The sequence below is a fragment of the Macrobrachium rosenbergii genome, chromosome 13 (assembly GCF_040412425.1).
Source record: "Macrobrachium rosenbergii isolate ZJJX-2024 chromosome 13, ASM4041242v1, whole genome shotgun sequence".
NCBI classification, from domain to species: domain Eukaryota; kingdom Metazoa; phylum Arthropoda; class Malacostraca; order Decapoda; family Palaemonidae; genus Macrobrachium; species Macrobrachium rosenbergii.
In genome coordinates this window covers 22,406,040-22,433,917 of record NC_089753.1, presented here as the reverse complement: position 1 = coordinate 22,433,917, position 27,878 = coordinate 22,406,040, and the positions used below count along the sequence as shown (strand labels likewise).

At 37.2% G+C, this 27,878-nt stretch overlaps 1 protein-coding gene across 50 annotated transcripts in view; it reads right to left on the bottom strand.

The window, feature by feature from the left end:
• Positions 1–16,028, bottom strand: part of LOC136845002 (protein abrupt-like) — a 239,411-nt gene extending 223,383 nt beyond the window's left edge. For 47 of the 50 annotated variants that reach the window (XM_067114629.1, XM_067114614.1, XM_067114623.1 and 44 more), the window contains exons 1-5: positions 15,881–16,016; positions 12,294–12,395; positions 11,611–12,132; positions 11,254–11,490; positions 9,807–9,932 (exon numbers count right to left, since the gene is read on the bottom strand). In XM_067114629.1, coding sequence (XP_066970730.1) covers positions 9,807–9,932; positions 11,254–11,490; positions 11,611–12,132; positions 12,294–12,374 — 966 coding nt within the window. In that variant the 5' untranslated portion in view covers positions 12,375–12,395; positions 15,881–16,016. Of the gene's footprint in view, positions 1–9,806; positions 9,933–11,253; positions 11,491–11,610; positions 12,133–12,293; positions 12,396–15,694; positions 15,820–15,880 lie in introns of those variants that run through there. The other 3 variants (XM_067114660.1, XM_067114663.1, XM_067114658.1) reach the window with 3 other exon arrangements.
• Between the last annotated feature and the right edge of the window lie 11,850 nt (positions 16,029–27,878).

Genomic DNA, 27,878 nt, shown 5'->3' with positions numbered 1-27,878 from the left:
ATCATGACCACCTTAAACTATTATATATTTTGTTGCTGTGCTGCTGTCTCACAGTGAGTTTTATTTTCCATATATTATGCCTGCAATGACTGTCAAAGCCCCTTCTGACAGTCAACCCTAATGGAGCATTCATAATGACTGCCTACGCACCTTCTGACAGTCAGCCCTAATAGAGCATTCATGACTGTCTAAGCATCTCCTGACAGTCAGCCCTAATAGAGCAATCATGTTCCATTTCTGAATGCATACAGTCACACCAGCTCTACACTAATAAAATATACCTTCTATTATGCCATCAATTGCCATGTTTCTTTCTAAGAATTTCAGGAGTTTCTTTCTATAAGTCATTAGAATAAGGATAAAAGAAATGGATACTTTTCAGTGAAAAAATACTCATATAAAATAGCAATATCTTCCCCCCCCTAAAGGCCCCAATAAACAGTATTATCAAAAGTTTCACAGCACAATGGTAGTTTCCAAATGTCAACACAGGTATACAAATGGGCATGCAAAACTTATACAGCATATAAATGTTGAAAAAACTGCTATAATACATCACACTCTAAGGTCATCATTTAAGCCTTCTCAAACTGCTGAACAATAAACACAACCAATCTATGTAAGATCAGTTCTGAACACTTAAATGGCTTGAAAAATATTGCGTAACAAGCTACTTTAAATAAGAGACAAGCTTAAATCTTGACCTAGAATAAAATCTTAAATGTAAAAAAATTGAATTAAAAGTGGCTCATTCAGAAAGGAATTTTAATCTACTCTTTGCTGCTACCTCTAGCTAATTATTTTAGCAGATTGAATACATACATGACCAAAAAAAGTCAAAGATCCCTTTCTTTACCACACCCTTCCTTGTTTATGGTTTCCAAAGTTTTGTTTAACCTTACCTGCATAGCCATGTAACATAAGAAACAACTTCAGGATATCAATATATCAACAACTTTGTTTTTCAACGCTGCTGCCAAGACAGCCCACCTCCAACAATTACCATGATATCTATTACAGACTTGATCCACAGAACTTCCATAAAGGAGCGTATTTACCAAGAGCCAAACACCAAAAAGTAACCTTTGAATTCGTGGTATCACCATTAATAACAACTTGAGCCAAAAAAGTACACCTACCTACCTGTAACCCATCAAGAACTGCAGTATTTCAAAAGGGCTATACATTATGCGACCATGCTATTAAACACTAATGTGACAAACTATATTCACCATTAATACTTTCGTATGACTCAACCAAACGATTTGCTCACACAGAAGGGGAAAATGGGAGCAAGGTAAACAAAGCAGCTGGACAGCTGGGTAAGAGCAGACCAATCCTATTAGCACTATCCAGAAATGGATGATTAAGAGGCCACACAACATTAATTCATACCCGGATCACATATACAACCAAAATCAACAATCTGCACATCTTTCTGCACTACCTGGCCTCAACTTGCATATACCCTACTAAGCTGTACAATTAAGCATACACAGTGAAATTTCTTCACATTCCAAAAACATACCCTTTTTTAACTAATATAACCTCTAAACTGGAGAGCAAGAAAAAAAAAAAAAAAAAGAGATGGCTGAAAGTTCAAATTCATTACATTTAAACCATTGACTGATGAATTATTTCCCGATAAAGAGATTTTTCAGTGTAAAAATGAAAATATGACCTACAATAATGCGAGGTACATTTGTTGGTAGGGAAGGGTTCGAAGATTGGTTGAATTATCAGAGGTTGACTGAACAATAAATGATGTATTTCATCCTTAGAGCACCCAATGGAAACTAGTAAATTTAGGTGAAGACAGATCAACTAACTGATCAATTTATCTATCAATATATCTTAAGTTCTCAAGGCTTTGAGAATCTATCTGAATATTCTCGGTCATACAATATAGCCTATGATTTTTCAATTCCCATCTGTCACTGACGAAGCAAAACAAATGTTTTTACAAACTTTTAAACTTCTCAAGTTTTTTTAATTCAGTTCACTGAGTAACTCGACCAAAAGCATGAAAATTCTATCACTGCAAAGCCAACAAGAAAGAGCAATATTTATTATGTCACCCACTTTTGGATCAATTATCTACCCCATATATGGTGTTCTAAAACATGTCGCCAGCCTTTCCACACCTGGTGCCATCATGCTAACTTGGGCACCACTATACAGCCTCTTCTATCATCCTGGTACATCAAGAGAAAAGAGAAAAGTATAATTGCCTTATACTTATATCTCCAAACTGTTTTCTATATGCTGGTAATTTTTTTAACTTGAAATTCACAATATACAGTGGTACTTCAGTTAACGAACAGTCCTGTTCACGAACAAATCAGGTTATGTACCAGATGTTCGGAAATTTTTGTTCCGGTTTGCAAACCGTGCTTTGGGCGGCAAAAGCAAATTCATCCCCCTGAAAGCGCCCAATTTTTTATTGGAGAATGGCGCATCATCATAAGTATAACAGTCGGTTAGGTTGTTACACCAATGTGTCGATTTACAAAAGTCGAATAGTTGTATTCAGAATAATGATAATTTTCATAAAACTGTTGTTTTACTGTATGTAATCGTATTGCATGTATTACTAACATATCATATTGCAAAATATGAACAGAGCGATCAAGTGCCATTTGCACTCTGGTTTTGTTTTACCAACATCACCGCTGTCCTTAGTTACTGATTTTGAAACTTAATTCAGAGATGTTTCTTTAAAAAATTATCAAAACTGGGTTTAAAAATTGAAACTACTTTATTATTTATAAACACAGTAAATTAAATGAAGTACATGTGTGATTTAGTCAGTTTCAGGCGTTGCTTTTGCCTCCAAATGATTTTGGACTGCTCATTATTTGTTTCTTTAGCCACAGCTCTAATACCTGCTGTTGGAGAAGTTAGTGGCATACTTTCTTAACACCTTCTTCTCCATTACGTGACGTATGAATACAAATGTCTTTGATTTTTATTTATGGAATTACATTGAAAATAAGCAAGTTTTTAACATGACAACTGTAATGGAACTCTTAGTGAACGTGTAGTTATGGTGACTAACATTGGCAAACAGCTGTTTATTAATATAAATTGCAGGACAGTAAAAGTTTTAGCATAATTTTTAAGAAGACGAAAACAATGTAAATTAATAAAAAAAAAAACAGTAACTAAAAGGATGTTGCTAACCAAGTGGTGCACCCACTAAGAGTGCCTGATTTGAAAAAACTGTTTGGTACTCGACCCAGGGGCGAAAACCCTCAAATCGATGTTTCCATTTTGTACCAATATATCCCTAAGTACGATATACCACAATCCGTTATCTCATTGCGTTACTGTACTTGTATGTAATTGAGGTTATTTTAATTTAAGTCTATGTTCTTTGCCCCAGAAAAACATAAAAAAAGAATTGAAAAAAAATCAGTGTTTCTGAGGTTTGAACAAATTATTTGTATTTAAATTATTTTAAATGGGAAAAATTAATTCAGGTAGCAGATATTTCAGGTCATAAACTGCACCCTCAAACGAATTAGGTTTGTGAACCAAGGTATAACTGTGTACGAATATATTCCTTGCTGAATGCATAAGCCCTGTTTACATAGTGTGAAATTATTTACCAAGAACTTTGCAAGCATTAGACAGCAACGTATTAACCCAACATTTTACCAACTCCTATATAAATATCTCATTTTAATCTAAAAGGCTGGATATAACACCCAACAAAAGTAACTGCACTGAAATCAAAACTATCAGTGAAAAATCTGTGCAGAAAAAAAAAAAAAAAAAAAAAAAAAAAAAAAAAAAAAAAAGGAATATACATAAGAGGGGAATTTTCAAGACTCGAGTAATTTTACTAAACATGAATACAAACTAGTCTTCTGGAAGGTGTGCAATACCCAACTGCAACTGGAGAGAGAGAGAGCTGCAGCAAAAAAAAAAAAAAAAAATTAGGGAATACTATACTAAATTTTTTTTTCTCCTTTATCAAGTGGTCTTTTCTCTTTTTATAATACCATAAAATGTAAAAATGTACACTATTGTAAATCTCATATCTTTTGTGGTATGACATCTTTAATAGTAATCCCTGCCATTTAAGCCTGTGCTACCCTAACAGAATTATATCAAAACTTTGTAAATGTTTTGTGGTCCATACAAAGAATTCTTATTTACAAGTCTTCCACTCAAAACCTGGTTTGATCACAAACCCTTTCGTAAAATGCCTAGTTTCCCCGTCCAAAAAATTCCTGACTCCCCATGGGCCTAAATCATTCTTTCATGAGCCTTAACAGCAAATAGATGTAGCTCTCCATTCCCATGATTATCCATTATGGATCGAGACCGGCTTCTTCATAGCAGTTTGTGGCAAGCAAAATCATACTCTCAACAACTAACCTGCCATGACTGGTCACACATCCAGGAGCATCAATACAGCCCGGAGGGAGCCTGAATCTCGTCATGCCACAAGGATGTTAGCTAAGGCTCCTGGTTGCTCAGTATATAGATCTGAACCAGTTTTTCTCTCATCTTCACAAGCCATTATGGAATGCCAATCTTTGGGTAACATTCCCTCTAGCATATCTTCACCTCTACCTAGGAACTGGTAACAAGTAACAAAGCTTGCACTTACAAAAGTATCTTGACAATGCCTGCTGCCCATTCTAAGGACTGGCCTGCTCAATTTCAACCTCCCCCTGCATCTGCCAAGACTGATTATAATGAAGACCTGTCTCCTGAGCCTTTTACTCCACAATGGGACATTCTTTTGTACACTCAAGGTCCAGCCACAAACCAACACTTGTCGTCATCCCTTCTGTAACCAGAATTAAGACTGCCTTCCTTCTGCCAGACTGAGTACAGAAGGGCCTGCATGCCCCTGAGTATATTCCTGTTTCTATGGTTCAAAATCATATCTTTTCCGTTATTAAACTGTGATCTGTCATTAGCTCCTCTATACCTCAACTACAACCAATACCTGAACCTTCAAGACCTGTCCCAGTGGGTGTACCAGTAACCATGAACTTAACCCAGTCGTCTGCAGTTCCAGCAGTACTTAATATTTAGACAAGAAGTTACTCTATCTCACCCAATATCAGATCTTATGAAAACATCAACCATGGGAATTTACGTTATTCCTCTGATGCGTCCCATTTGAAATTTCCATGGGAATTTACGTTATTCCTCTGATGAGTCCCATTTGATATTTCCATGGGAATTTACGTTATTCCTCTGATGAGTCCCATTTGAAATTTCCATGGGAATTTATGTTATTCCTCTGATGGTCCCATTTGAAATTTCCCCAACTCAGCTGATGTCACACCCTTCATCACCCAAGACCCATTCAGTTAAAAGTAGCCAAGCCAAGCCAAACAATCTTTGGAAACAGCCTTCTGCATAAGCTGTCATTCCCAATCAATCATGATAAGCTCCTGCAAAATCTATCACAAAAAAATTACAAAGATTCCACACCCTATACAAACTAGGTTCATTCCTCCTCCTCCTACAGTTTTCATCTGACCTTGACAGAGTTAATTGCAGTCATTCGTATAGACATTCATCAGTCTGGAAGGAAGAGGGCCAGGCAGAGGCTATGATGCACTAACAGAACCCTATTTGTTGCCTTCTATATCTAATCATTGTCTGAGGAAATTCTACAAAATTCAGCAGAGACCCTCCAATGCCAGTCTTCCTTTCATGGTTTGCTGATGCATCAGCTCTGATGCATCAGCTCAGGTTAGGAAGTCAAAAATTTTAGAACAGGCCTTTAGTCAGGACAGGACTGCCACCATCATGTCAATGTCCTAAATTTAAAGGCTATTTGTCTTAGCCACTCCAAATGGAAAGAAAATTTGTAAGACAAACTATAGCCACTCCAAAACGGAAAGAAAATTTGCAAGACAAACTACTTTCGCAACAGCAACAGCAGTATACTTGCATCAAACAAGACCCTGTTCCAAAGACATCTCATCTGGCCTGAGATTTTCTGATGGGTCAAAGACAACATTATCATGAGAGCAAGAAAGAACAATGTTGTACATACAACTCATGCAGGGGAACCAGATTCTTCCATGAAACTTAACAGTATCTAAGGGGGTCTTTATTAATAGACTTGTTCACCAAGAGCATACAGCACTTTCTATACATTATTCCAACTGGATACACTGACTTGGAAGATGGAAACGGGCCATTCTATCCTTGGGATGGCCTAAATTTCCACATTTTTTCCTATTTGGCTTTCTGGGAGATAAGTACTGGTGAATCTGCTTTGCACACTGGGCCGGTCTTTTACAGCTCTACAAAATAGTCAAATGCTAAAAACTTCAAAAATTACTTCATTGTAAAGAAAAAAAAAATGTAAACAAAAAACTATGTTATCACCTTTGAAAATACAGGTTTGATTTCCGTAGCTTTTACTATTTCATTACAGAGAGAAATCAGCAATGCTAGTAGAGATTAAAACATCACCAAAAATTATGGTAACAAATTTCTCTACATTTTAACACAGTAAAAACTCAGCACATTTTTGGTTGTAACATGTCATTTCCATTTCAGTTACAGAAGGTTAAAACCATAACTAGCAGATTGTGATGGAAGAAATAACAATACGATGTCAAAAATCTCTCTGACACCTTGTTAACATCCATGTCCAAAGAACTAAGTCAAAGATCATATTAAAACTAATTTGAACATACCTGCATCTTGGATAAACTTGAATAACCCTGTAGATTATTACAAACAGATAACACTACTGCATATTCTAACTCTCATGGTCTAGCAACAGTAAGTAAAAGCACACTTTTTTCAGCAATACCAAAAATCACTGGAAAGAATTGTCCTGTAATTATTACAACCTCTATTCATACTGTCTTTGGAAACAGAACAAACATTTCTCGAATTCTGATAACAAAAAACCTTCCTCCAGCGAAATTAGATATATACAGACTGCTACACAAAAACAAAACGTCCTCAACCTTGACAGGCGAAAATTTGGAAAAGAGGAAAGTCATATCAAAGAGTTCAGAGTCAAGGGAGGGAGATTTCCATAACTTCCAGAACCCCTTGCAAACCAATGACCACTTGTAAATATGTACTGGAAACCACATAAGAATCTAGTAACAACCTGAACCCCCCCCTTCTTCAAAAACAATACAGAAGTGATACTGAAGGATACAGAGTTATTCCATAACTGCCTGATTGTCATGAAAAGCATTAGTAGTCTCTATACCTTACGTGACTGTAACAGCAAATTCTTTAAAATGCTTACACCACATATGGACAGTCTTTTATCTGCCAAAGGGCTAAGCTTCCTGAAGTACCTACTGAGATCAGAAAATCATGGCCCAAGACATGGTGATATAACTGCAGGACCAAGGAAGATGTAAGAAGAGGACCTCATCTTTGAAAACCCTGGCAGGATTGCTCATAAGCAAAGTCATGGATGAACAGTTGCAAATTTGCCAAATTTCAAGAGGAAATGTATCATTCTTGCCATTTGTCAAACTATTTTATAGAAAACAGTGAACCTCCCTGCCTTTGTAGTCTTCAGATAATATTTAATCATGAGCAAGCTGAGTACATATGTCATCCTACCATGACTTAAAAAAATATATATAACAACTAAAAAGCCTACTACATAGTGTAGTTGCAAACAAGTACCATTTGCTTGGTGCCAAGAGCACTGATTCTAGGGGTAAACTTGGGACCCTATAGCATGTAAATGCCTGTACGAGTTTTCAGGGAAATGTGTCCTTCAATGAAAAAAGCCTTAAAAGAAGTCCTATAGTTCTGAACAAAATAAGAAGAGTGTCTTGGACCAACTGACATCTTTTGATGTACAGTATACAAGAAATTCCAATTTCAAATCCATTCACCTAATTGCCCATAATATTGGACACTTGATACCATGAAAAGTACTTAGCTACGACACAATAATGAAATTCCTTATGAATATATTGATCTACCAGCGATGAATACTCCATTTACAAATCAAAGCCTAACATTTACCTTCCCCTTTAGCAACAAAGAATCAATGTTAACCAGCTACCTGAAGATGCGTTGCCAGATTAATGCTGAGACTGACTGGCCAAAATATATAATATATTTACAAACAAAGAGCAGTGACAGGCCCATCAACAGGTGGCCAACTATATGCATCATTAATATATTGGAAAAACTGAAAATTATATTAGATATTTTACTGCAATGGTAAACTGATATAACTTTACTTCTTGTTTAGTCATACTAAATATTGTATATTACACTATAATAATAAGAGGGGAAAAAAAGCTGGTGGTAGTAATTTGTCATTCAAATCACAAGTGCTCTCTTCAATTAAAATAATAAATTACAACAAACCAGATTTACTATTAAAAAAGCCCTTCAGCATGACTTTGGACTACACAACATCACCACCACCACCACCAAACAGCTGCTCAAAAAATACAGTACAGTATACACAATTTTAAAATAATAAATTGAAAGGGTATGGTGGGGAATCTTTGCACAATAAAATTCTTTCTGAAATAGCCACTTGAAAATCTATGGCACCAGTTTCCAAGTTAAGTGTAAAATGCAGGACAAGCTCTGAAATGACAAGTATACTCTGTCAACAGCTAAAGGACTATGTTTGTAAAGAACATCCAGGACCCTGCCCTAAATTCATGTAATACGGTACACCTTAATTTTCTGATTTAAATCCCCTAAGTCAGTAGTAGTTCTGAATTTAAAATTAAGAAGCAATTGCAATGATTAAATGGATGGAAGAATAACTGGAAGTATTCGCAGTGATTGAGGGGACAGAAGAATAATTGGAAGAGTTAAAATACCAGTCCAAATGACACTATTCAAAAGGATGGGAGCTCCTTATCTACATTGACCTTCATTCTCAGTTCAGCCAGGCCTGGAAGAATGGTCTGGTTAAACCATTCAATAATCTATAAAGAAACAAATGCCTTTAGCTCAATTTTTAAGCCATTAACAAAGTACACAGAGCAAGACAGAGCCTTGTCCATTGTAACAGGACCAGCTGAGCCCTTAACCATTCAAAAACATTTTAACCAACCTCTGGCATATACCCAACAGTCATTAACCCCTTGATTACAGAGTCAAACAGATTAACTATGAAGTTTTCCAGATGTAATAATGAACTTGAATGTCCAAAATTGACCATGCAATGCTGTAGATTATAGTTATATATAGGACGATACTCTACGTTACTACAAAAATGTATTCACAGCATATAATTCTTGCTCATCAGCTCAAGGGAGCCAATTATTTCACTAGCAGCAAACAAATGGCCACTGCCTACTTGTCACGTCAAAAATTTTTAATAAATTAAAACATGGGGTGGGTGAACCACTATGAAACCCCTATGTACACGATAAAACATGGAAAGTACACTAAAATTTTAAATTTTGCCATCAAAATACAACACATGAGCCCGCGAAAGAAAGCCCACAGACCCCGATACTCTATAGAGCTTTAGCCAATTACCAACAGATATTAAGCGTGCTACTCCAAACCTTTGATGATGATGAGAATGATTACTTCTCTTCTCATAAATCAATTAAAAACCCTCCAAAAGAAATTAATGAGGATTAAATTTTAAAAATATTGTTTTCAAAGTGTAATGACAACTCTAATGTGGGCTCTAAAAACTTACAGTTGTTATCAAACTTTCCTTAGTTCAAAGTTTTGCAAGCTCTTGATCTATTCCTGACAGAGTTAAGGCCAGGGCTATGAAAAATAAAAATGAACTCTTAAAACAAACAACAAAACTGGTGCCACAGATTCAAAACTTTAAGTTGAACACTCACCATCTGCTGTGGTTGTCCTGAGGCTTGAGGGGGAAGGCCGACAGAAGATGACATATCTTGGCTTTCACCACTGCCAAAGCCTTCTCCCAAAGCCATTCTTCTCGCAATGTCACCTCCATCGGCCCACTGGAGGGGAAAATAAAATTTATGGAACGTCTTTTCTAACATTCTCCCTCTCAATTTAGGTCATACAATTCCCTACATAAAAAAATGTGGAAATAACCTTCAGTTGTGTAATCCAATATATACATTTTTTTGGTTTCCTATATTCCAAATTACCCTGGTGACTAGACCTTACTAACAAATCAGACTTTGCAACAAGCTAAACAGTAACCAATTCCATAATTTGTAAATTATCTTTCAAACAAGAACTATATTTTAGCATTCCTGCATCTGACTCATTATATAACGGCTACAAACACATTACAGCCCTCTCATTAACTGCTGGCTACAGACAGACAGCTGCTACCAACCAAAATCCATACATGTATTAAGAAACACATTTCTCAAACCCCCTGTATACATTATGATATGAAATGGGGAACAGACTTAGTTGAAATATGCACACAACGCTATAATGTTCTGCAATATATGATTCATGAGAAAGGAGTTAGAAATGTTGATAAGATGTTTGAATGGAATGAAAACTGACTGTTAGTGTAAGCAAATCCATGAACATGGTAATCAGGGATGGAAGCTACAAACCAAGTTTAGCCAAGAAGGTCACCATATGGATGGTGTGGAAGAAATTTAAGGGTGAGGTCAATGGACAGACCTTGAAACACATTGGTTTGTTAAACTAATATTGAAGGAATGAAAAAAAAAAAAGCATCAGTCTGATGTTATACTTGTACATGCCGTATGTGTATCTCAGAAGAGTAAAAGAGGCGTGTCATTCTCTATGCAGTGGTCTGTCTATTAAAAAAAAAAAATTTTTTTTAAACAGGTGTGACACCCAATTTTAAGATTCACAAGAGCAAATTGCACTGCAGCAGTCATATGATAAGTGGGTATGTTGGTATAATTGTAGACCCTTGAGTCTGGGCAATGGACTTAGATTCTGGACTAATGCCTTTAGACATACGTTAAGAAGGTGAAAGAAACAAACTAATGGAGAAAGGGCATATTAAACATAGCAAAAAGGCATATATGAATTCCTGGATCACAGAAATTTAGCCAGCAAATGTACAGAACATAAGTGCTGGATATTATTTACCTATCTAACCTCACAATACTGATATAAAAAATATTAATAATGATCACATTAAGGAAGCACCAATAGCTAAGATATTAATAAAATTAACAAATATAAATAAAACATGTGGAAAGTCAACACAAAATAAACTTTAATGAGGGAAAAATCAAATTCTCTCTTGAACCTATATGAGAGCATTTACTGTGCTCAAAAACAGGTTACTCAACTCAAACAAAAATATGCTTTACTTACCCCTTGTAGTCCAGAAGGACCTGCTAAGGCTTCTACAACAGGATCAGGAAGAGTAACAGGAGAGGGTTCTGCCTCGTCATCTTTAGCATCATCAAATTTTGGTATCATAAGGCCACCAGCATCTTGAGACGCATCTCCAGAATGATCTCCTAACCCACCGTAATCAGTTTCAGGAACTTGATCTTCACTGTCATTATCTAAAATCTCTTCCTTAACTAAAGTTTCATCCACATTGACCTGATAAAACAAAATACAGTACATTAGGCTAAGACCATTTATATAAAACCACAGAGTTGATTATTTCAAAACAATACGGTGTATCGGGAATGACATTCACCGGAACAGTTAAGGACATACCGTTACAGGAGAATGAAGTGGTTCCTGCAATCTGTCGTCTAAGAGTCTGTTGTCTCTGTCTTCAGACCAAGAGGGTTCATGAGACTCACTGTTCTTAGAGTGAGATGAACTTGAGGTACCTGGTTGATAATTATCACTTTCACGTCTCCTCCGTCTCTTAGGGTAGGGACTGTCTGTGCTGGATCGGGGACTTATTCGATCGTCATTGGATCTTTTATGTGACCCTGACTTACTAGGGTTTGGTGGCTCATCAGGTACTGCTAAACCCTTTATTTGTAAAAGTTCTGCTACTTTAATTAACCTCGATAAGTCACTCTGAGCTACAGAAACGACACCTTTGTACATATAATTAAGAAGAGACTCTAACTCATCACACTGAACGTCTCTCAACACTATCACTGGATGTTTACATGGAGTGTTTTCAAAAATCTTTTCAAAATATTCACTACAAGTAGACAACACTAACTTATGCACTTGATAAAAGTTGCCTTCACATGACACTGTCACATCTGTATATTTGTCCTGTTGAGAGAAAAAAAAAAAACTCCTCAAAAACTGTCAACTACATAGTACTTAGATATACAAATAACCCATTCATATTCGATAATTCAATATTACAATTTTTTTTTCATATTTCTCAGCTCTAAACTACAAGATATATGTTCTTATTGCAATACCCATACCTTTCCTCTAAGGGCTGCCAATGTATGGCAGAAAGTTGCCCCATGATTGTTCCAATTCAAGGAGAGCAACCCGTCACCCATTTTCAATTTCTTCTAGAGCACCTGAAAAAGAAACATCTATACATTAGAAACCACATAGCACATGAACAAGCACTTGTAAGGGATGTTTATGGATTACTTATTTGCCTATCCTTACTGGATTTTATCAGATGTTATGTCACCTTTACCCTTCTAATAGATATCTATAATATAAGTGGTTGAAGATGGATGAGCAGATTTAGATTGAATACAGAAATTCCGCCTAATTAGATAATGACGATGGTGTCTTCATTAGCAAACCACCACACGACTTAGAAGCCTTGCTTAACAAAATGCCTCAAAGACATAGACAGAGAGATGGGTCTTGAGATAACTCTCAGTAGAACATATATACTAAAGACAGAGTACACATCTTTCATATATTCAAGAACAAAGTCATCCAATACTAGTTTCTTTGCTGGAATAAAAAAAAAAAAAAGACTGAAAAAACCAAATCAAGTAATGGGGTGGCTGTATAAGATTTGGAAAAAAAAAAAAAAAAAAGAATATCAAAGTAACATTGTACTTTAGTGTAATACAATCTGTATTGCCAATCAGAAACGAATCATAAATGATGATAATACTTTATCTTGAAAGATTTTGTCAATCAGAGAATAAATGGCAGTGCTGCCAAGACGTACAGTACACTGTAGGTTATAAGGAAATGCAATATACAGTACAATACTTAAAATAACTTCCAAGACTAACTGATATCATTTTACAAGTTATCCTTCATTATGTGGATATATTTCATTTTGTTTTTGTTTCCACCTTTGCAGTTATATAAGATTTTTCTCTTATATAACAACCTTTGCAGAAGTTTCATTACCATAATTGTAATTATATGACAGATTAATTTTTCACTAAAAAGGCTACAAGAGCCATATTTTTCTTGTGTTTATGTAATTTGTCTCTTCACTGTGCAAACTTTTTTTTTTCTGCATTTCAATAACATGAAGATTCTTCATCTAACAATTCTGGGGGATCTAGAGAGAAACTGGCTTTCGGTCATTTCTTGTAAAAGGCAACACTCCTGTGAGGATTATCATTACTCTGGGTACTTCTGGAAGTATGACTAAAAACCTGATGAAGACATTGCAGCAGCAACTGTACCACTGCTGTCAAATCTTGTTTAAAGGCACCTTTCAGTCACTAGTTGTAAGTCAAGCCATTTCTGTGAAGATGTTACAGGAAATTTAATTAATGGTGCTGCAATTCATAAATCTGTAATTCTTTCATTACTGTAACATCAATGTTTAAACGTGTAGTGACTTAAGATGTGAAAAGATAAATTCACTGACTATTTCTTCGTTTCATGTCACTCTGGAATAAGTCATTAAATATGGCATTATTTTGCAAGTTGTCCAATGATCACTTATGGCATTCTTGTAATGGTTCTTGTTGCTTCCTCAATAGTAAAACACCTTTTCTTCTAGATTTGTAAGATGAAATTCTAACCTCATTTGTTTACATACAGTACTGTAGTCCAACATATATTATGAAGTACTTTCTGAGCTGTAGTTCATTTTAATGTGCTGCCCTCTATCTTAGTAATGGCAACAATAACATTAGCCTACGAAGAATGTAATGTAAAGCATTTTTGTTACTCCACCTATCATACCATTTATCTTGTTTGCTAAGTGGTGTTCCTATTGTGAAATTTTACTGTCGCTGAATTTTTCAAACTGATATTTTCTCAGGAGTCTTTACTCTATCTGACTACAAAACTGTAATCTTCAGTGTCTATTTCCCCAAAAAACTGTCAAGCTCTTGTGTTAAGGTTTCCTGGCCAGGAATATTACTTCAGTATTACAAAAATAAAAATATGGTGATCATCTAGATCAAGAAGCTAATAACAACTAGGCAAGTTGATTTTTATTTTTGGGCTATTGCGGCTAAGGGAACTCCGTGTTATCTTTCATTTATGGTGTTTTTCATATTCTAGTGAAGTTTTACATGCTAAAGGTAACTGTGAGTGACACTGAAGTGTGGTGTTGTGGATAATTTTTTTTTTAATGTTCTGAATAATTTTGACTGACAGCTGTTCCCATTTAAAATATATTCATTTCTCTCCACACCCCCCCCCAAACCAAATATTACTTTGTATCTGGAACTGTAGAAAATAATGGTAGAGATTGTTATATGAATCTTGGTGCTGAAAGTAATATCTGATGGGGGGAGAAATGACTGGATATATTTCAAATGAGAACAGCCAATCAGTCAAAATTATTCAAACAAAAAAAACCATCCATTAGCAGGTACAACCTCACAAGAACATGAAAAACACCATATATGAAAGATAACATGGAGTTCCTTTCGCTGCAACAGCCAAAAAATAAAAATCAACTTAACTGATTTTTATTAGCTCCTTGATCTAAATGATCACCATATTTTTATCTTATGCCACATATTTAATGGCACTCAAGTCGTGTAACATTGCGAGGTCTCGGGGGTTTAAGATATGCTGGGTTAAGTTAAGGTGAATCTCTCCCAATGTTAAAGTGAATTTAAGATGAATGACAGTTTCTGACACCTTCATGCTGCACAGAGTTTCAGTCATTAACAATAAATATATGAAATATAAGATTTCGACCAAAGCCAAACATTGGAACCTTTGAGGTCATTCTGAAAGGGAAGTTGAGAGTAGAAAGGTCTGAAAGGTGCAACAAGAGGAAACCTCACAGCTAAGCAATGAAATAATTAAGAGGGTGGAAAGTAAGGTGGAAGAACCAGAATATGAGCGTAAGTACCATAAAAGGAACAGAAGGGGTGGCAGCTAAGGGCCGTAGGGATGCTGCCAAGAACTTCAAGTAGACTCATGCCTACAGTACTGCGTGAAGTGCACTGATGGCATAAGCCCGCCCCCCTTCAGTAGCAATGTAAATACCAGACAGGATTATATGTCGACGACAAAGAGAAGCGAAGCTCGCCGATTCCCCAAAAGCCACTAGACTACCATAAAGACATATCGGTTACATCAACGTTGTACTTATATGACATTTCGTAAGCCTACAATGCGCCGATTAATTCCGGAACGCGAAATAAGCGGGTGCGGCGTCCATCACCCGATATTTCTATATACATTTTCAACCTTCATCCGACCGGCGTCTTTACGATGCCTGCATCAACAGCAAGCGTAAGCAGGTATACCGAAGCCCAGGCCTAAATTTTTGTCCGAAATTTCTCGGACAAAGGTTTAATCTCGGTGACGATCCGCGTGACCAGGCGTCAGATAAAGATGACGGAAACGCGGCTCAAGTGAAATGAAGCCGCGTCTGTGCCCGGGACGGGCGGGAGAAAGAGAATTCGGCGTAAAGTCTCACCATGACAGACATGACGCGCAGCAGCTGACGGCAAGAGAGGGCAGCGATCGAAACCCGAGGCGACATTTCCTCTCATTTAACGCGGAAAGAAAAGCGCTGCACCCGTTGCCGACGTAGCAAAGCCGCCTACAAGCAACATACAATCGTTGGACGGCGGTTAGAAGAGAAACAGAGTGGGGCACGTACCATTAAAGTGGATTATTCCGGGGGCGGCGTCTTTGTTCACTAGTGGCAATCTCTCACTTGGGAGTCGCTCGGACGCGCTTGCGGAGGCTGCTGCTGCTGCCTCTGGGACGCGTTCGAGTCGTTCGAAGCAGTTTCCGGCGCTCGTTTTGGGGGGTTCGAGACTTTGGACCTTGTTTCCCCCTGTGCACCACCGCCGCGCGACTTTTCCAGAAATTATACATTTTGTTGCCCCTTCCGAGGTTTTCTCTGAGCTCTGGCCTTCCAAAGAATCATACATTATTATTATTATTATTATTATTATTATTATTATTATTATTATTATTATTATTATTATTATTATTATTACAGTGCACAGATTTTGTTTCGTTCTTGGAGAATGCTTAATTTTCTTTTTGAACTTCTTGATGCTTGATTGTCTTACTGCAATTCAACACTAGACTGTGAAGATAAGAATTAAGACCCATAAAAACAATATGTACACCTTGCAACCATATAATTCAGATTCTTCTCTTTCTTTGTTTTGTTTAGGTTTAAAAACTGTCCCAGTTACTCATCATTATCATTGTTTTTATCACGACGGTTAATAATGTAAAATTTACCAGAAAAGTGTGATGGAATTATAGTGGGTCTCGGCGTTGTTGTTAACTGCTAATGTATTCCTTGAATAGGACTTTTGCTTGCTTTAGAAAAGGTATTGAATATTGTTCTTTACAAATATGATGGACGAATCGAGTTTAAGAATAAAATGAAGAAATAAAGAAAAACCTTTTCTCGTGATTTCCCATTCACCCTTTTAATGAAGCTTCCATAGTTTGCACGGGTTTGAATGCAGATCTATACGTGACAATTGTTTTAAGATCCGCGAAGGACAAACTTAAAATTATCTCAGAGCCTGCAGGAATCTGCTAAAAACAATATCAAACAAGACTGCAACTGAATTCTCCCTCCCTTATATAATTCATATATATTTACCGACAGTTTTCTTCATGAGAACATCGTCTGAAAGATTAATACTATTCTCTTTAAATTCTCATAGAAGGATGACAGAAGAATATTACAAGTGGAAATCGTGACGTTCAAACTAATACTGTACATGTTTATTTTGACTGATTCGAACTCTTTAGGCTTGAAGCTTCATTGAAAACGTTCCACGATCAAGCCAGTCTGTTCATTATTTTGTTCCCATAATGTTTAGCCAAACAAAAGACCATTCAGCCACGTCGATTTTCGTTGTGAAATAAAAATAGCTGGGGTATAAGAATCGGCAATTTTATCCTTTTATGGCATGGGCGTGAGTATGGAATATTATAAAATGAGCGTCATGTTGCAAGGCTTAGTGATCAATAGAAGCAGCCGAACGATACCAAGCATATTCTCTTAAAAATATATCACTCGTGTGTTTATATTTAATAATAATAAATAGGCCATGAGATTTATTTCCTATTCATTTAAAATGTATCTGTGGACTTAAAACTTATTTTTTGAAAGGGATTTTCTTCACAGTCATATTTGACGTTAAATCAATAAACAGAGGATGGGTAGTGTGACAAACACGAAACATTTTTTAACGCAGGCTTTTTAGATTCGGGAATTTACTAACACATTTTAGTGGATGTTCTGATTGCAGCATTTCCGTCAATGGCACTGCAAACCAAGAAACCATCTTAATTACCTGTTCGGTTTGGAACCGACTGAAATTCGTTTACGTGTAGGAGGGAATGGAAGTCTAGTAATGTTTTGCTTTGTATACAATTTGGAGGCATATGTTATTCGTTCCTGAAAATCATCTACTCAGTCCTCGGGAGCTTTAGCAGACTCCATTACGTGTTGTCAATAGTAATAATAATAACAACAAAAGAACTGAAAACGTTGGAGCAATGAAAGAGTAAATGATATGAAGGATGATATCATGCAAGCTACGCACAGCGGAACAAAAGATTACAAAGGAGACTCGGTTTTCCAAACAAAAGCAGAGGCTGAGTGGGAATATAACCATTCTAATGCATACAAAGGTCATCACAATTGGATGAACTCTCCAGGCGGAGAAAACTGTGTATAAAGGGCTTTCTTTGGATCTTGCCATGGAGGATACGATTGCCTGGTAGGGTCGTCACAACCGAAAGTGAACCTCGTGTTTATGTTGTTCTCCTCCGACCAAAAGTGGGCGGAGTAAGTCGGACTCCCTGACCTGCCCGCAACCCGCCGTTGCCAGGTTCGTGGCTTTGCTTTTAGTTCAGGTGGCTCGCGAAGCCTCCACATCTACGGTGTGATATCACGATTTACTTCAGTTTCAACTAGATGCTGAAAGGGAAACATGGCGGATGCGTGGGCAAACGAGGAGTTTATTGAGCTTCATAGGCAACATCCTTGCCAGTGGAGAATTCATTAAGTGCAAAGATTATTTCGATAGGGAATCGGAAATGAGATTTATTGTAAACAAGCTGAATAACTGCATAAGAAGGAAGCTTTTTCTAAGAATACCTTAGTTTAACCAGACCACTGAGCTGATTAACAGCTCTCCTAGGGCTGGCCCGAAGGATTAGATTTATTTTACGTGGCTAAGAACCAACTGGTTACCTAGCAACGGGACTTGCAGGTTATTGTGGAATCCGAACCATATTATACTGAGAAATGAATTTCTATCACCAGAAATAAATTCCTCTAATTCTTCATTGGCCGGTCGGAGAATCGAACTCGGGCCCAGCAGAGTGCTAGCCGAGAACGGTATCGACCTATCCAATGAGGAACTATAAGAAGGAAGTATATATATATATATATATATATATATATATATATATATATATAGTATAATATTAGTACTAATGTTTAAATCACATTGTTATTTTCCTGTTCCAACCTCACTTCTTGTTCAGAGTTCATCCATTTCCTCGTTGCACGGTCTTCTTACTTCCGTCTTGTCACGCTCACTTGTCTTAATTACATTGTCAGCCACATTTTCACCCCTTCCCCTCCAGCTTATGCCTATCCTAACTTTTGCTTCAGCTAAATAATAATCAGTAATACCTCCAGCCATTCCCCTTCTTGCTATCATAACCATCAACTTGTTTTTCCATCTGCTCTGTTTAAACTTAATCTAGCAAACTCTTCTTCACCATTTACGCTTTCAAATATCTCAAATATACTTGAAAATATTCTTCTTTAGAAACCATATATTTACAACTATCAAGACTCTTCCTAAACACTCATCCACAAGAGCCCGTTTCGTTTCTGCCAGCAACATAATCTCTTTCTCTGTCACTTACCTCACCATTCATATCAACAAGTACAACCACCCTTTCATACTCTATTAACCCAGCTAGACACAGATTCAGACTCAACACGAAGATCTCTGTCACTCTCATTCTTCTTCATTCCTGGACAACACACTTTCACTCCTGCTACACTCGGACTTTTGTACACAGTCCTCCAAGTAGTATGAGGTGCACGGTAGGCATTACTTAAGGTTCTTTGCAGCATTCTTTCAGCCGCTGGCTGCAACTCCTTTCATTCTCGTTAATTTACCTCTGTTCATAATCTCTTTCTTCCACTTTACTTTCCATCCTCTCCTAACAATTGATTCGTAGTGCAAATGCGAGGTTTTCCTCCTGTTACACCTTTCAAACCTTTCTACTGTCAATTTCCGTTTCAGCACTGAATGACCCAGACTCCCAGTGCTTGGCCTTTGGCCTAAATTCTATATGCCATTCCATTCGACAGTGCCCGTCCACATCTATCTTCATAATTGGCAAAACATTAATCTTCTTCTTGAACAAGTCAACTATCATACAGTTCTTCTCTTGTGCACCATTCATCTCACCTTCAAAACCCCAAGTACTGGGTATGAGGCTGCAAAGCCATATGGCTAATTTCACACAATGTAAAGTGGCAAAGTTGCCACGTTTTTTAGGAATCCCAGAGGAGTGAATAGCATGATTGCCATTGGCCCGATGAGAGGAGGCTCATCTACCTTTCATGGGGAATTGTCTCACACCAAGGAGTCCACAACCATTCACTAGATATGCCTCTGGCCTTGGCACATTCTACGGAAGCAGTGTTAAACTTGTGCTGCTCACTATAACCACATTTTGCAGACCCCACTAAATAGACTGACTTGTGGATGTTACACATGTTGGGCCCAAGAAGACAGGTTCGTCTGCCATTTTTTGGGCGGCATTCCCTCACCAGGGAGTTCACAACCATAAACTAGGTGCTCCTCTGCCTTGGGACACAGTGCACAGGTACTTCCAAGGATAATGCACACACACATATATATGCATGTATGTGTTTGAGTTTTATGCTCATCACTCTAGTAAGAGACCCCCAAGTTTGAATCTTGATTCATTCCCCTTTAAATAACTTAAGAGAAAATTTACTTCCTAGTAATCAGCCAGCACACACACACACGCGCGCGCGCGCAAACAAAATAAAATAATAATCACGTAGAAGCCACCATACTCTGCTTTAAGAGATTTACGTCCTGTTGTATGCTACACCAGAACCCTGTTTTATCATAACAAACTGCTGTCAAAACCACACCTAAACTGCACTATATCAGATTATCGCACTTTCATGATCACACGAAATTTCCAGTCACAAAAATAGAGGGAAGTTGAATCCATTTGGTCTACCTGCAATACAGAATATGAGATCTGGAAGTCAGAAAAGTGTTTAAGATTTATTTGCCTAAAACTAAGTTTTCAAACTTCGGGTAAACCCACCTTCTAACAAAAGAAGTGTTCGTTTTGTTCTAAAAACAACACTGTAGTGTAAGGTAACTCCTACGATGACCAGATTGGTTACTTGGTTAGACAGACAGAAGATCATATGAGTCATGATGGTTACTATTTGATACTGAGGTCGGAAATAAATTTACCCTACGCAGTATTAAGAGATCAGTAAATTGACGACAACTTGGCAGACGATGTTAACACTACTTCAGAGCCCAACAAACCAGTAATCCTTACTGGATCTGCTGCCATGATTTGCTGGTAGTTTTCTGTTGAAGGTAGGCCCACTACTCGTCTACTGACTGACTAACAGCTGTCTAAGTGTCTTTATTTATGTGAATGTGTGCAAGGACCGAAGTTAAGAATCAGTGAATAACAAATGAAAATGTGTAAAACAAACTGGCAAAATTTAATCAAGAATGACCAAAGGCTGGAAGAAAGTGAGATGTAGCTCAAGTGACATCTACAGTAAAAAGGGAAAGGTAGCACTACAGTGCAAAGAGCAAATTCCTAAATAAATGGGTATGAAGATGGCAAAAAATTAGGAACAACATCATCTTTTTTCATGATGAAAATTATTGACTGGAGGGTTTTTTTGTTTTTGTTTTAATCAATTTATTAAGCACATTGGCGTCAGACATTTAAGTACATGGTGACAATATTAGTAATTACATCTATATGGAAATTAACAATACAATAGAATTCGATGGATACAACAATGGCTAGCCCCTAGTTAATATCACACAGTTTATTTGATGAAAGTTTACTTGTTCAGTGACCACCAAAGTGAGGATGGACGAAATTTCATCAAAAAATTATAGTCTGTTAACAATTGCTTGGATACATCAGCTACTGTGAATATTTGTGGTAATAAATTGGTAAAATGGATTCCAGGCAATAGTGTTCTAGGGTGTTGGCGTTGGGCGCGTCAACCTAAGAAAATATCTTGCCCAGCCACCTGCCAAACTCACCAACCCAGTCGAAGACGGGCGCATTATTTAGATAACCATGAGTCCATTGCGGCGATAAGTGTTGGTGAGGAAGGAAGTGGTCAAATGTTGTACTGAACACTGGTGGCCCTTCTGCATTACTACGACGATTTGTGGGTGAGCGGGCGGCCTGGTATACCATCTTTAAATGATGGAGTGGGTGCATCGGCATCTGGAGGATCCAGTTGGCAGCAGCCTTCGCGAGACGGTCAACAGTGCTGTTAGCCAGCCCCACGTGGGAGGAATCCACAGGAAGTGTACTAAGTGAGCCATGTTGGCTGTGTCTAGTTTTCTAATTTGTGTAACCAGGCCTTGGTAAGCTGGTTTAATGAGGGGCTTGGGTGCTGACTTACCGTTGTTTCTTGTTTTTTCAAAGTAACTGCATTTAGAAGTCCATGTAGTTCACAATATGTGGAGCTTGATGACTTTGAGAGGCGACGACCTGTCCAGCCCTCTTGTGGTGGTACTGTGGAGGGTAATTCTTTACACGCATGACCCTCTAAAAGACACTCAACAAGACAGTTTCACCTTGCCACAATAAGATTCGAATCGAAATAAATTCACACGTCAGGTTTACTCCATTGTTGCCAGGTTATGGACGAATACAGTAAAAGAAAACATTGCAATTTTGGAAATCAGCCTGAGATTTCTTTACTAAATAAAATATGCAATGTAAATAAATCTAAAATATATGCAATTAATCACTAAAAATATTTTAATAAATTATACTATAAGATTAAACATTGAACGATGAACTGAAAAGTTGATTTTTTTACTTTTTTAGCGGGTGTTGGAAACTTGACTTTTTAAATGCTTTCAGTGCATCAAGGGAATATGTAGAGATCAGAAGTATTGTATCGGATATTCTAAATAAAAAAAAAGCGATTATAATCATAATCATCATTATTGAGTATTGTTGTAACGATTTACCATTCATGAACATATTTATAATTCAAGCCTTTGTTTTAATCACTGAAAACATTGACTATCAAATTCACGATTCTGTGCCATACCAATCACCTTCAAATCTTTATGAGCTTAAAATTAGGAAAAACATTTACCAGTAATTTCTTCAAGTTTGATGTAATAATCGTTCAATTAATGTCCTATTGATGTTAATAACGAACAAAATAATAAAAGGCAATAAACTATAACGGTGTTAACAAAATCTAAAAGTTCACGGGTCCCCACAGATCATCTCTCAAATAGCTCAACACCAATTAAATAGTTACTGTCAATATTCTCAAATAATTGCCGCATTTTTGGTAATTTTCAGAAATAAAAGCTTTCAAGTAAGATTTAAGGACACAAAAATTACTAAATGGGTGAACTTTCTCAAAAAAACTCTAAATGATATAATCATTCCAAAAGAAATATTTGTCCACACGAGAGACTCAACGTTGTTGATAAATAATGAAAATGAAACATCATTCATATTAGGTATTTGTCAATAAATATGTTTATTCAGATGTATAAAATGTTATATTTAAAACTGGTGTTGTTTTTATCATTAATTTGTTTATATAATTATTATTTGTGAGAAATCATCTATGAAATAATATAGTTTCTCGTTTCCTCAACCAAGTGTTAGTAGGGCATTCACTATCTGTGAGGGTTGGCGTATTTTATTTACATTAGCAACGTCGCTATTTAGATAATTCTGACGAAGTATTCACCGAATAAAGATAAATGAACTATATTATATTGATCCACATGGGATGCCGGTTCTATAACCCCGAGAATATTGGAGTTATTTAAGAAATAGTCATCACGAATGTTGTTTTGTATTTGAGCTAGTATCCCATATCATTTAGTAATTCCGTTTTCTGTTAAGCAGAAAATGATGTTTACTAACATTAATATTACTCAGAAAATAGTTTGTTACCGATTATTATAATATAAAAATTAAGTCTTTGCCTACAAATGGCAGTTTTTGTTATTTGATAAATTACAACATTCATAATTTTATTGTACAGCTCGCAGTATTGTTGGTGGATAAAAATATAAAATATTTTAAGAACACTGACAACTTTCCCAAAATATTTTCTGGTGTATGGTTCGTTGGTCGTCTTTGATTTTCATGGATAATTTATGAGTGAGTTAAAACTGGTATAGTTTTCGAGTTTGTGTGAACGTTAACTACAGGAATAAGTAAAAATTAGTGTAATTTATATATGTCAAAGGTATTTTAGATGCAAAGGTAGCCTAGCCCATCAGCTTTGTATTTGTATGCCTAGAGTCCTTTTCCTAACAGGTATGGGTAAACCCAGTGGAAAATTGGGTATCGGGTTGGGGGGGGTGAAAAATAATAACAGTACTTTACAGCAATAAGAACGAATTAATGACTGAAAACATAAGGACCCCCCCCTACCTAACTAGACTTGGGGTTCCATAAAAGCCATAAAGTAAAATACAAAAAAGTTAAGTATGTCTTAGTTGAACCTGTTTAACCTGACCACTGAGGTGATTAACAGGTCTCCTAGGGCTGGCCCGAAGGATTAGGCTTATTTTACGTGAATAGGAACCAACTAGTTACCTAGCAACAGGACCTACAGCTTATTGTGGAATCTGAACCACATTATGATGAGAAATGAATTTCTATCACCAGAGATAAGTTCCCCTAATTCTTCATTGGCCAGTCAGAGAGTCGAATGCTGGGCCAACAGCTGTGTAGCCGAGTAAAATACAGGTGGGCATCCTTACCCTAGCCGAACATAGGGCCTCCATTCCTTACTTAGGGGACTTCACCCCAAAAACCCTCCATTCCTTACTTAGTAGGGGCTTCACCCCAAAGACCCTCCATTCCTAACCTAACCTAGGAAATAGTGCGTTAGCATGTCAGATCTTTGTAGGTTGCGTAGCATGGTGTACCATGCTGTTTTAAAGTGAGGCATTTGTAAATCATAGGGAATAAAGGTAAACCTTCTACTCTCCTCCCTTCTCATCACATGGCCATACCACTGCAGATTTCTTTCCTGTCCCTTCTGATAGTTCCACAACTTTAGTAGTTCCTCATAGTTTTTCATTCCTGATCCTGTCCATTTTTGTCACTCCACACATCCATCGAATCTTTTCCATAAATTTCAGCAGTGCCCAGGATATGCAATTGCAGAAAACTGGTTTCACTTGTAGCCCATCAGTAAGGAAATTCTGATCAAAGTTATATTGATACTGGGTAATTCTATTAGCTCCGTGCCTGTTTTTACATTGGAAACTGTTTTTTTTTTTTTTTACACTTTTAGGGCTGCTGATAATGGAGGTTAGTTTGTTTATTGTCGGCCAACGGTTATTTGCCCCTTAATTCTACTCAACAAAGAACATGTGACCAACAAAAACAAAACTTCAACTCCTTTACCAGCAGCCCTAAAAGTATAGAAAAAAAAAACAGTTTGCAAGGTAAAAACAGGCACGGAGATGTACTTAGAGTTCCAAATTCATAGAATAATAAAAAAACACAGTTCGGTACCCTAAGAAAAGAAGCCCCAAGAAACTTACCTTAGAGACTCTGAGACTGCACTCACTAGGCACTGGGGCTAAAATTAGCTCTTTTTTTTTTTAAAAGGCCGTGATTTTGATGCAGGTAAATTAACATCTCGTAATTTCTGTAAAATGTACGTTAATTTCCCGGCAGTTGACGTAAGAGTTTTCGCAGGTTACGGCCAAAGGTGGCGTGTTTTAGGTTCAAATGAGCGTGCAGCAACGAATCAGCTGGTGTACTGAAACGAAATACTTATGAACTGTTCCAATGCAAACAGGGAGGTGCAATACAGTGAACCCTTGTATGTGTGGGGGGATGCGTACCCCCCACGAATAGCTAAAATCCGCGAACACTTAAAACCCCTCTAAAAACACTTAGAACTGCCCATTTTGATAGTTTAAACACAAGAAAAACCCTGTAAAAATGCTTATACCCGAGTTATTTTAATAGTTTTATCACAAAAAGTGCATTTATTCATGAAAATTATATGAAAATACAGTAATCAGTGAATATTTCTCAGTGAAAAATGCTGCGAATGGGCGAATTTTCCGCGAATAATGGGTAGATATGTTCCATAGAGAAACCCGCGAATGCTTGAGTCCGTGAATCGTGAGAACGCAAATACGGGGGATTTACTGTAGTTGGAAATGCCTGTGAGGATCGCGTATGAATACCCCCACACCCCCCCCTCAAAAGACGGGAGAAACTTCTCAATTCCTCCTGAAACCCCTTTCGCCATGTTTAGTACTGGCACTTGGGGGGATCAAATGTATTTTGCCTTGTTTAGTGCTGGCACATGGGGGTTTAAGTGTATTTTGCCGTAAATTGAAACTTTAGAAGGACCAGAAACGAGCATTATCCCCCCAGCCCCCATTTTCCTCAGAAAGGAGTCAGCCTGTGTACCAAAAGCTCCCCTGTAAGATTACATGCGTGGCAGCATTCGAAATAGCAGTAGTAGTGAAAGTGTTTGTCTTTGTAACAGCTACCTTTGTCGTTTGTTCCTCCTGTGTTTGTGTAAGCGTTTTTCATCCCTGTTATGCCGTATACAGTAAAGTTTGGGCGCCTTCTCCCCCTCCCAATACCCTCCCAAATGTGTTTAAATCACCTGTCCCACAGGTATACCCCACCCATAACCCCACTTTCCCTAGGGGTCCCATTTAGTTCCTTGTTGGATGAGTCGCTAGAGTTCTCGGCTAGCACTCTGCTAGTCCCGAGTTCGAGTCTCCAGCCAGCCAATGAAGAATTAGAGGAATTAATTTCTGGTGACAGAAATTCATTTCTCAGTATAATGTGGTTCGGATTCCACAATAAGCTGTAGGTCCCGTTGCTAGGTAACCGATTGGTTCTTAGCAACGTAAAATAAGTTTAATCCTTTGGGCCAGCCCTAGGAGAGCTGTTAATCAGCTCAGTGGTCTGAGTTAAACTAAGTATACTTTTACCTAAATTGTAGGATAGTAACAAGCAGGGGAGCAAATCACCCCGTCCCAGAGGTATACCCCACCCATAACCCCGCTTTCCCATTGGGTCCCCTACCTTGTTGGATGAAGTTCTGTGGTTAATTACAGGTTAATTATAATCATGCGACAAAAATTGAAGGTAAGTCCATAATTAGCAACCAAAAAACTGTAGAAAAAGTTAAGCTAGAAGGAAATTGCCACCACAGAGCTACTACTTAAATCTACTTGATACTCTACATTCATTTGGTGACTGATGTTTTAGGGGGAATTAGCTCAGAATTGATAGATTGTTGCCCTGGATGCCCTGTCACTCATTATGAAAGATAGGGCTGTTTTAATTGCATTGTAGCTGGCTGGATACTGTAGTCATTGTATCCTTTTCATATTGCCTTTTTATTGTAGGGTAATCCTTGGTACAAATTCATTGGAGGAACCCTGACTAAAGTATTCATTCTATTCAGTGCACTTGGTAGATGATATTTGACTTTCTGCATTGTTTGTGAACATACAGAAAGGGAGTGAGCATTTGTAGGTGGAGGATGCCCTTAGCATTCTAGAATGGGAGACCGTAATGACCCTTGTAATAAACAGTTCACAATCATATTGGAACACAGCATTTGGTATGGATGCTCAGATGAAAGATGCCATCAGGTAAAGATGTCGGATAGTAGGAGACTACATGATGATGATCCTAGTAAATAAAACGAGGAATGCAATAATGATTGCATAAGAAATTTGGAGAGTATTATAATATAAAAATGATTGTGGGTACAATTACAGTTGTACCATATTGGCTACATGTGCATATTGACAATTGATCAAGGGTATTTATAGACATTTGGACCGGGAAGGATAAGTTTGTTTATTATTGTACCATATGATTGACACCAGATTGGTACTGTATCTGCTGTAGATGGGTTTGCAGATTGTACCAATACATAGATTTGAAGTGTTGGTGTCTAGATTTGTGTTAGTCTAGTTTGGCAGCCTATTTAGATTAGTCATCAACATCAACTCTGTGTTGGGCGAGAGTCTGTTATTGTCAGTAAATAGTTTCAGCTTAATGTACTCACAAATTTTGATAGCCCCAGTAAGCTGAGAGTAGGTGATCGCTGTTCTTCCCAGAAACAGTCATTAAGAAGGCTTTAAGGAATATAGTATGCAGTTTTCTCCTCTTGCACAATTTTAAGGCTGGAAGTTATGTTGAGTTTGTTAATGGCTTTGCTTTCATTATAATCATCTCAGGTATTACCAAGTTGTAAAAAATCTTAATTGTATAAAAAAATTTTTACAGTGGGTCAAACTGTGCAGCTTGATTTGGTCATTGATTTGTAGGTAGAATTATGT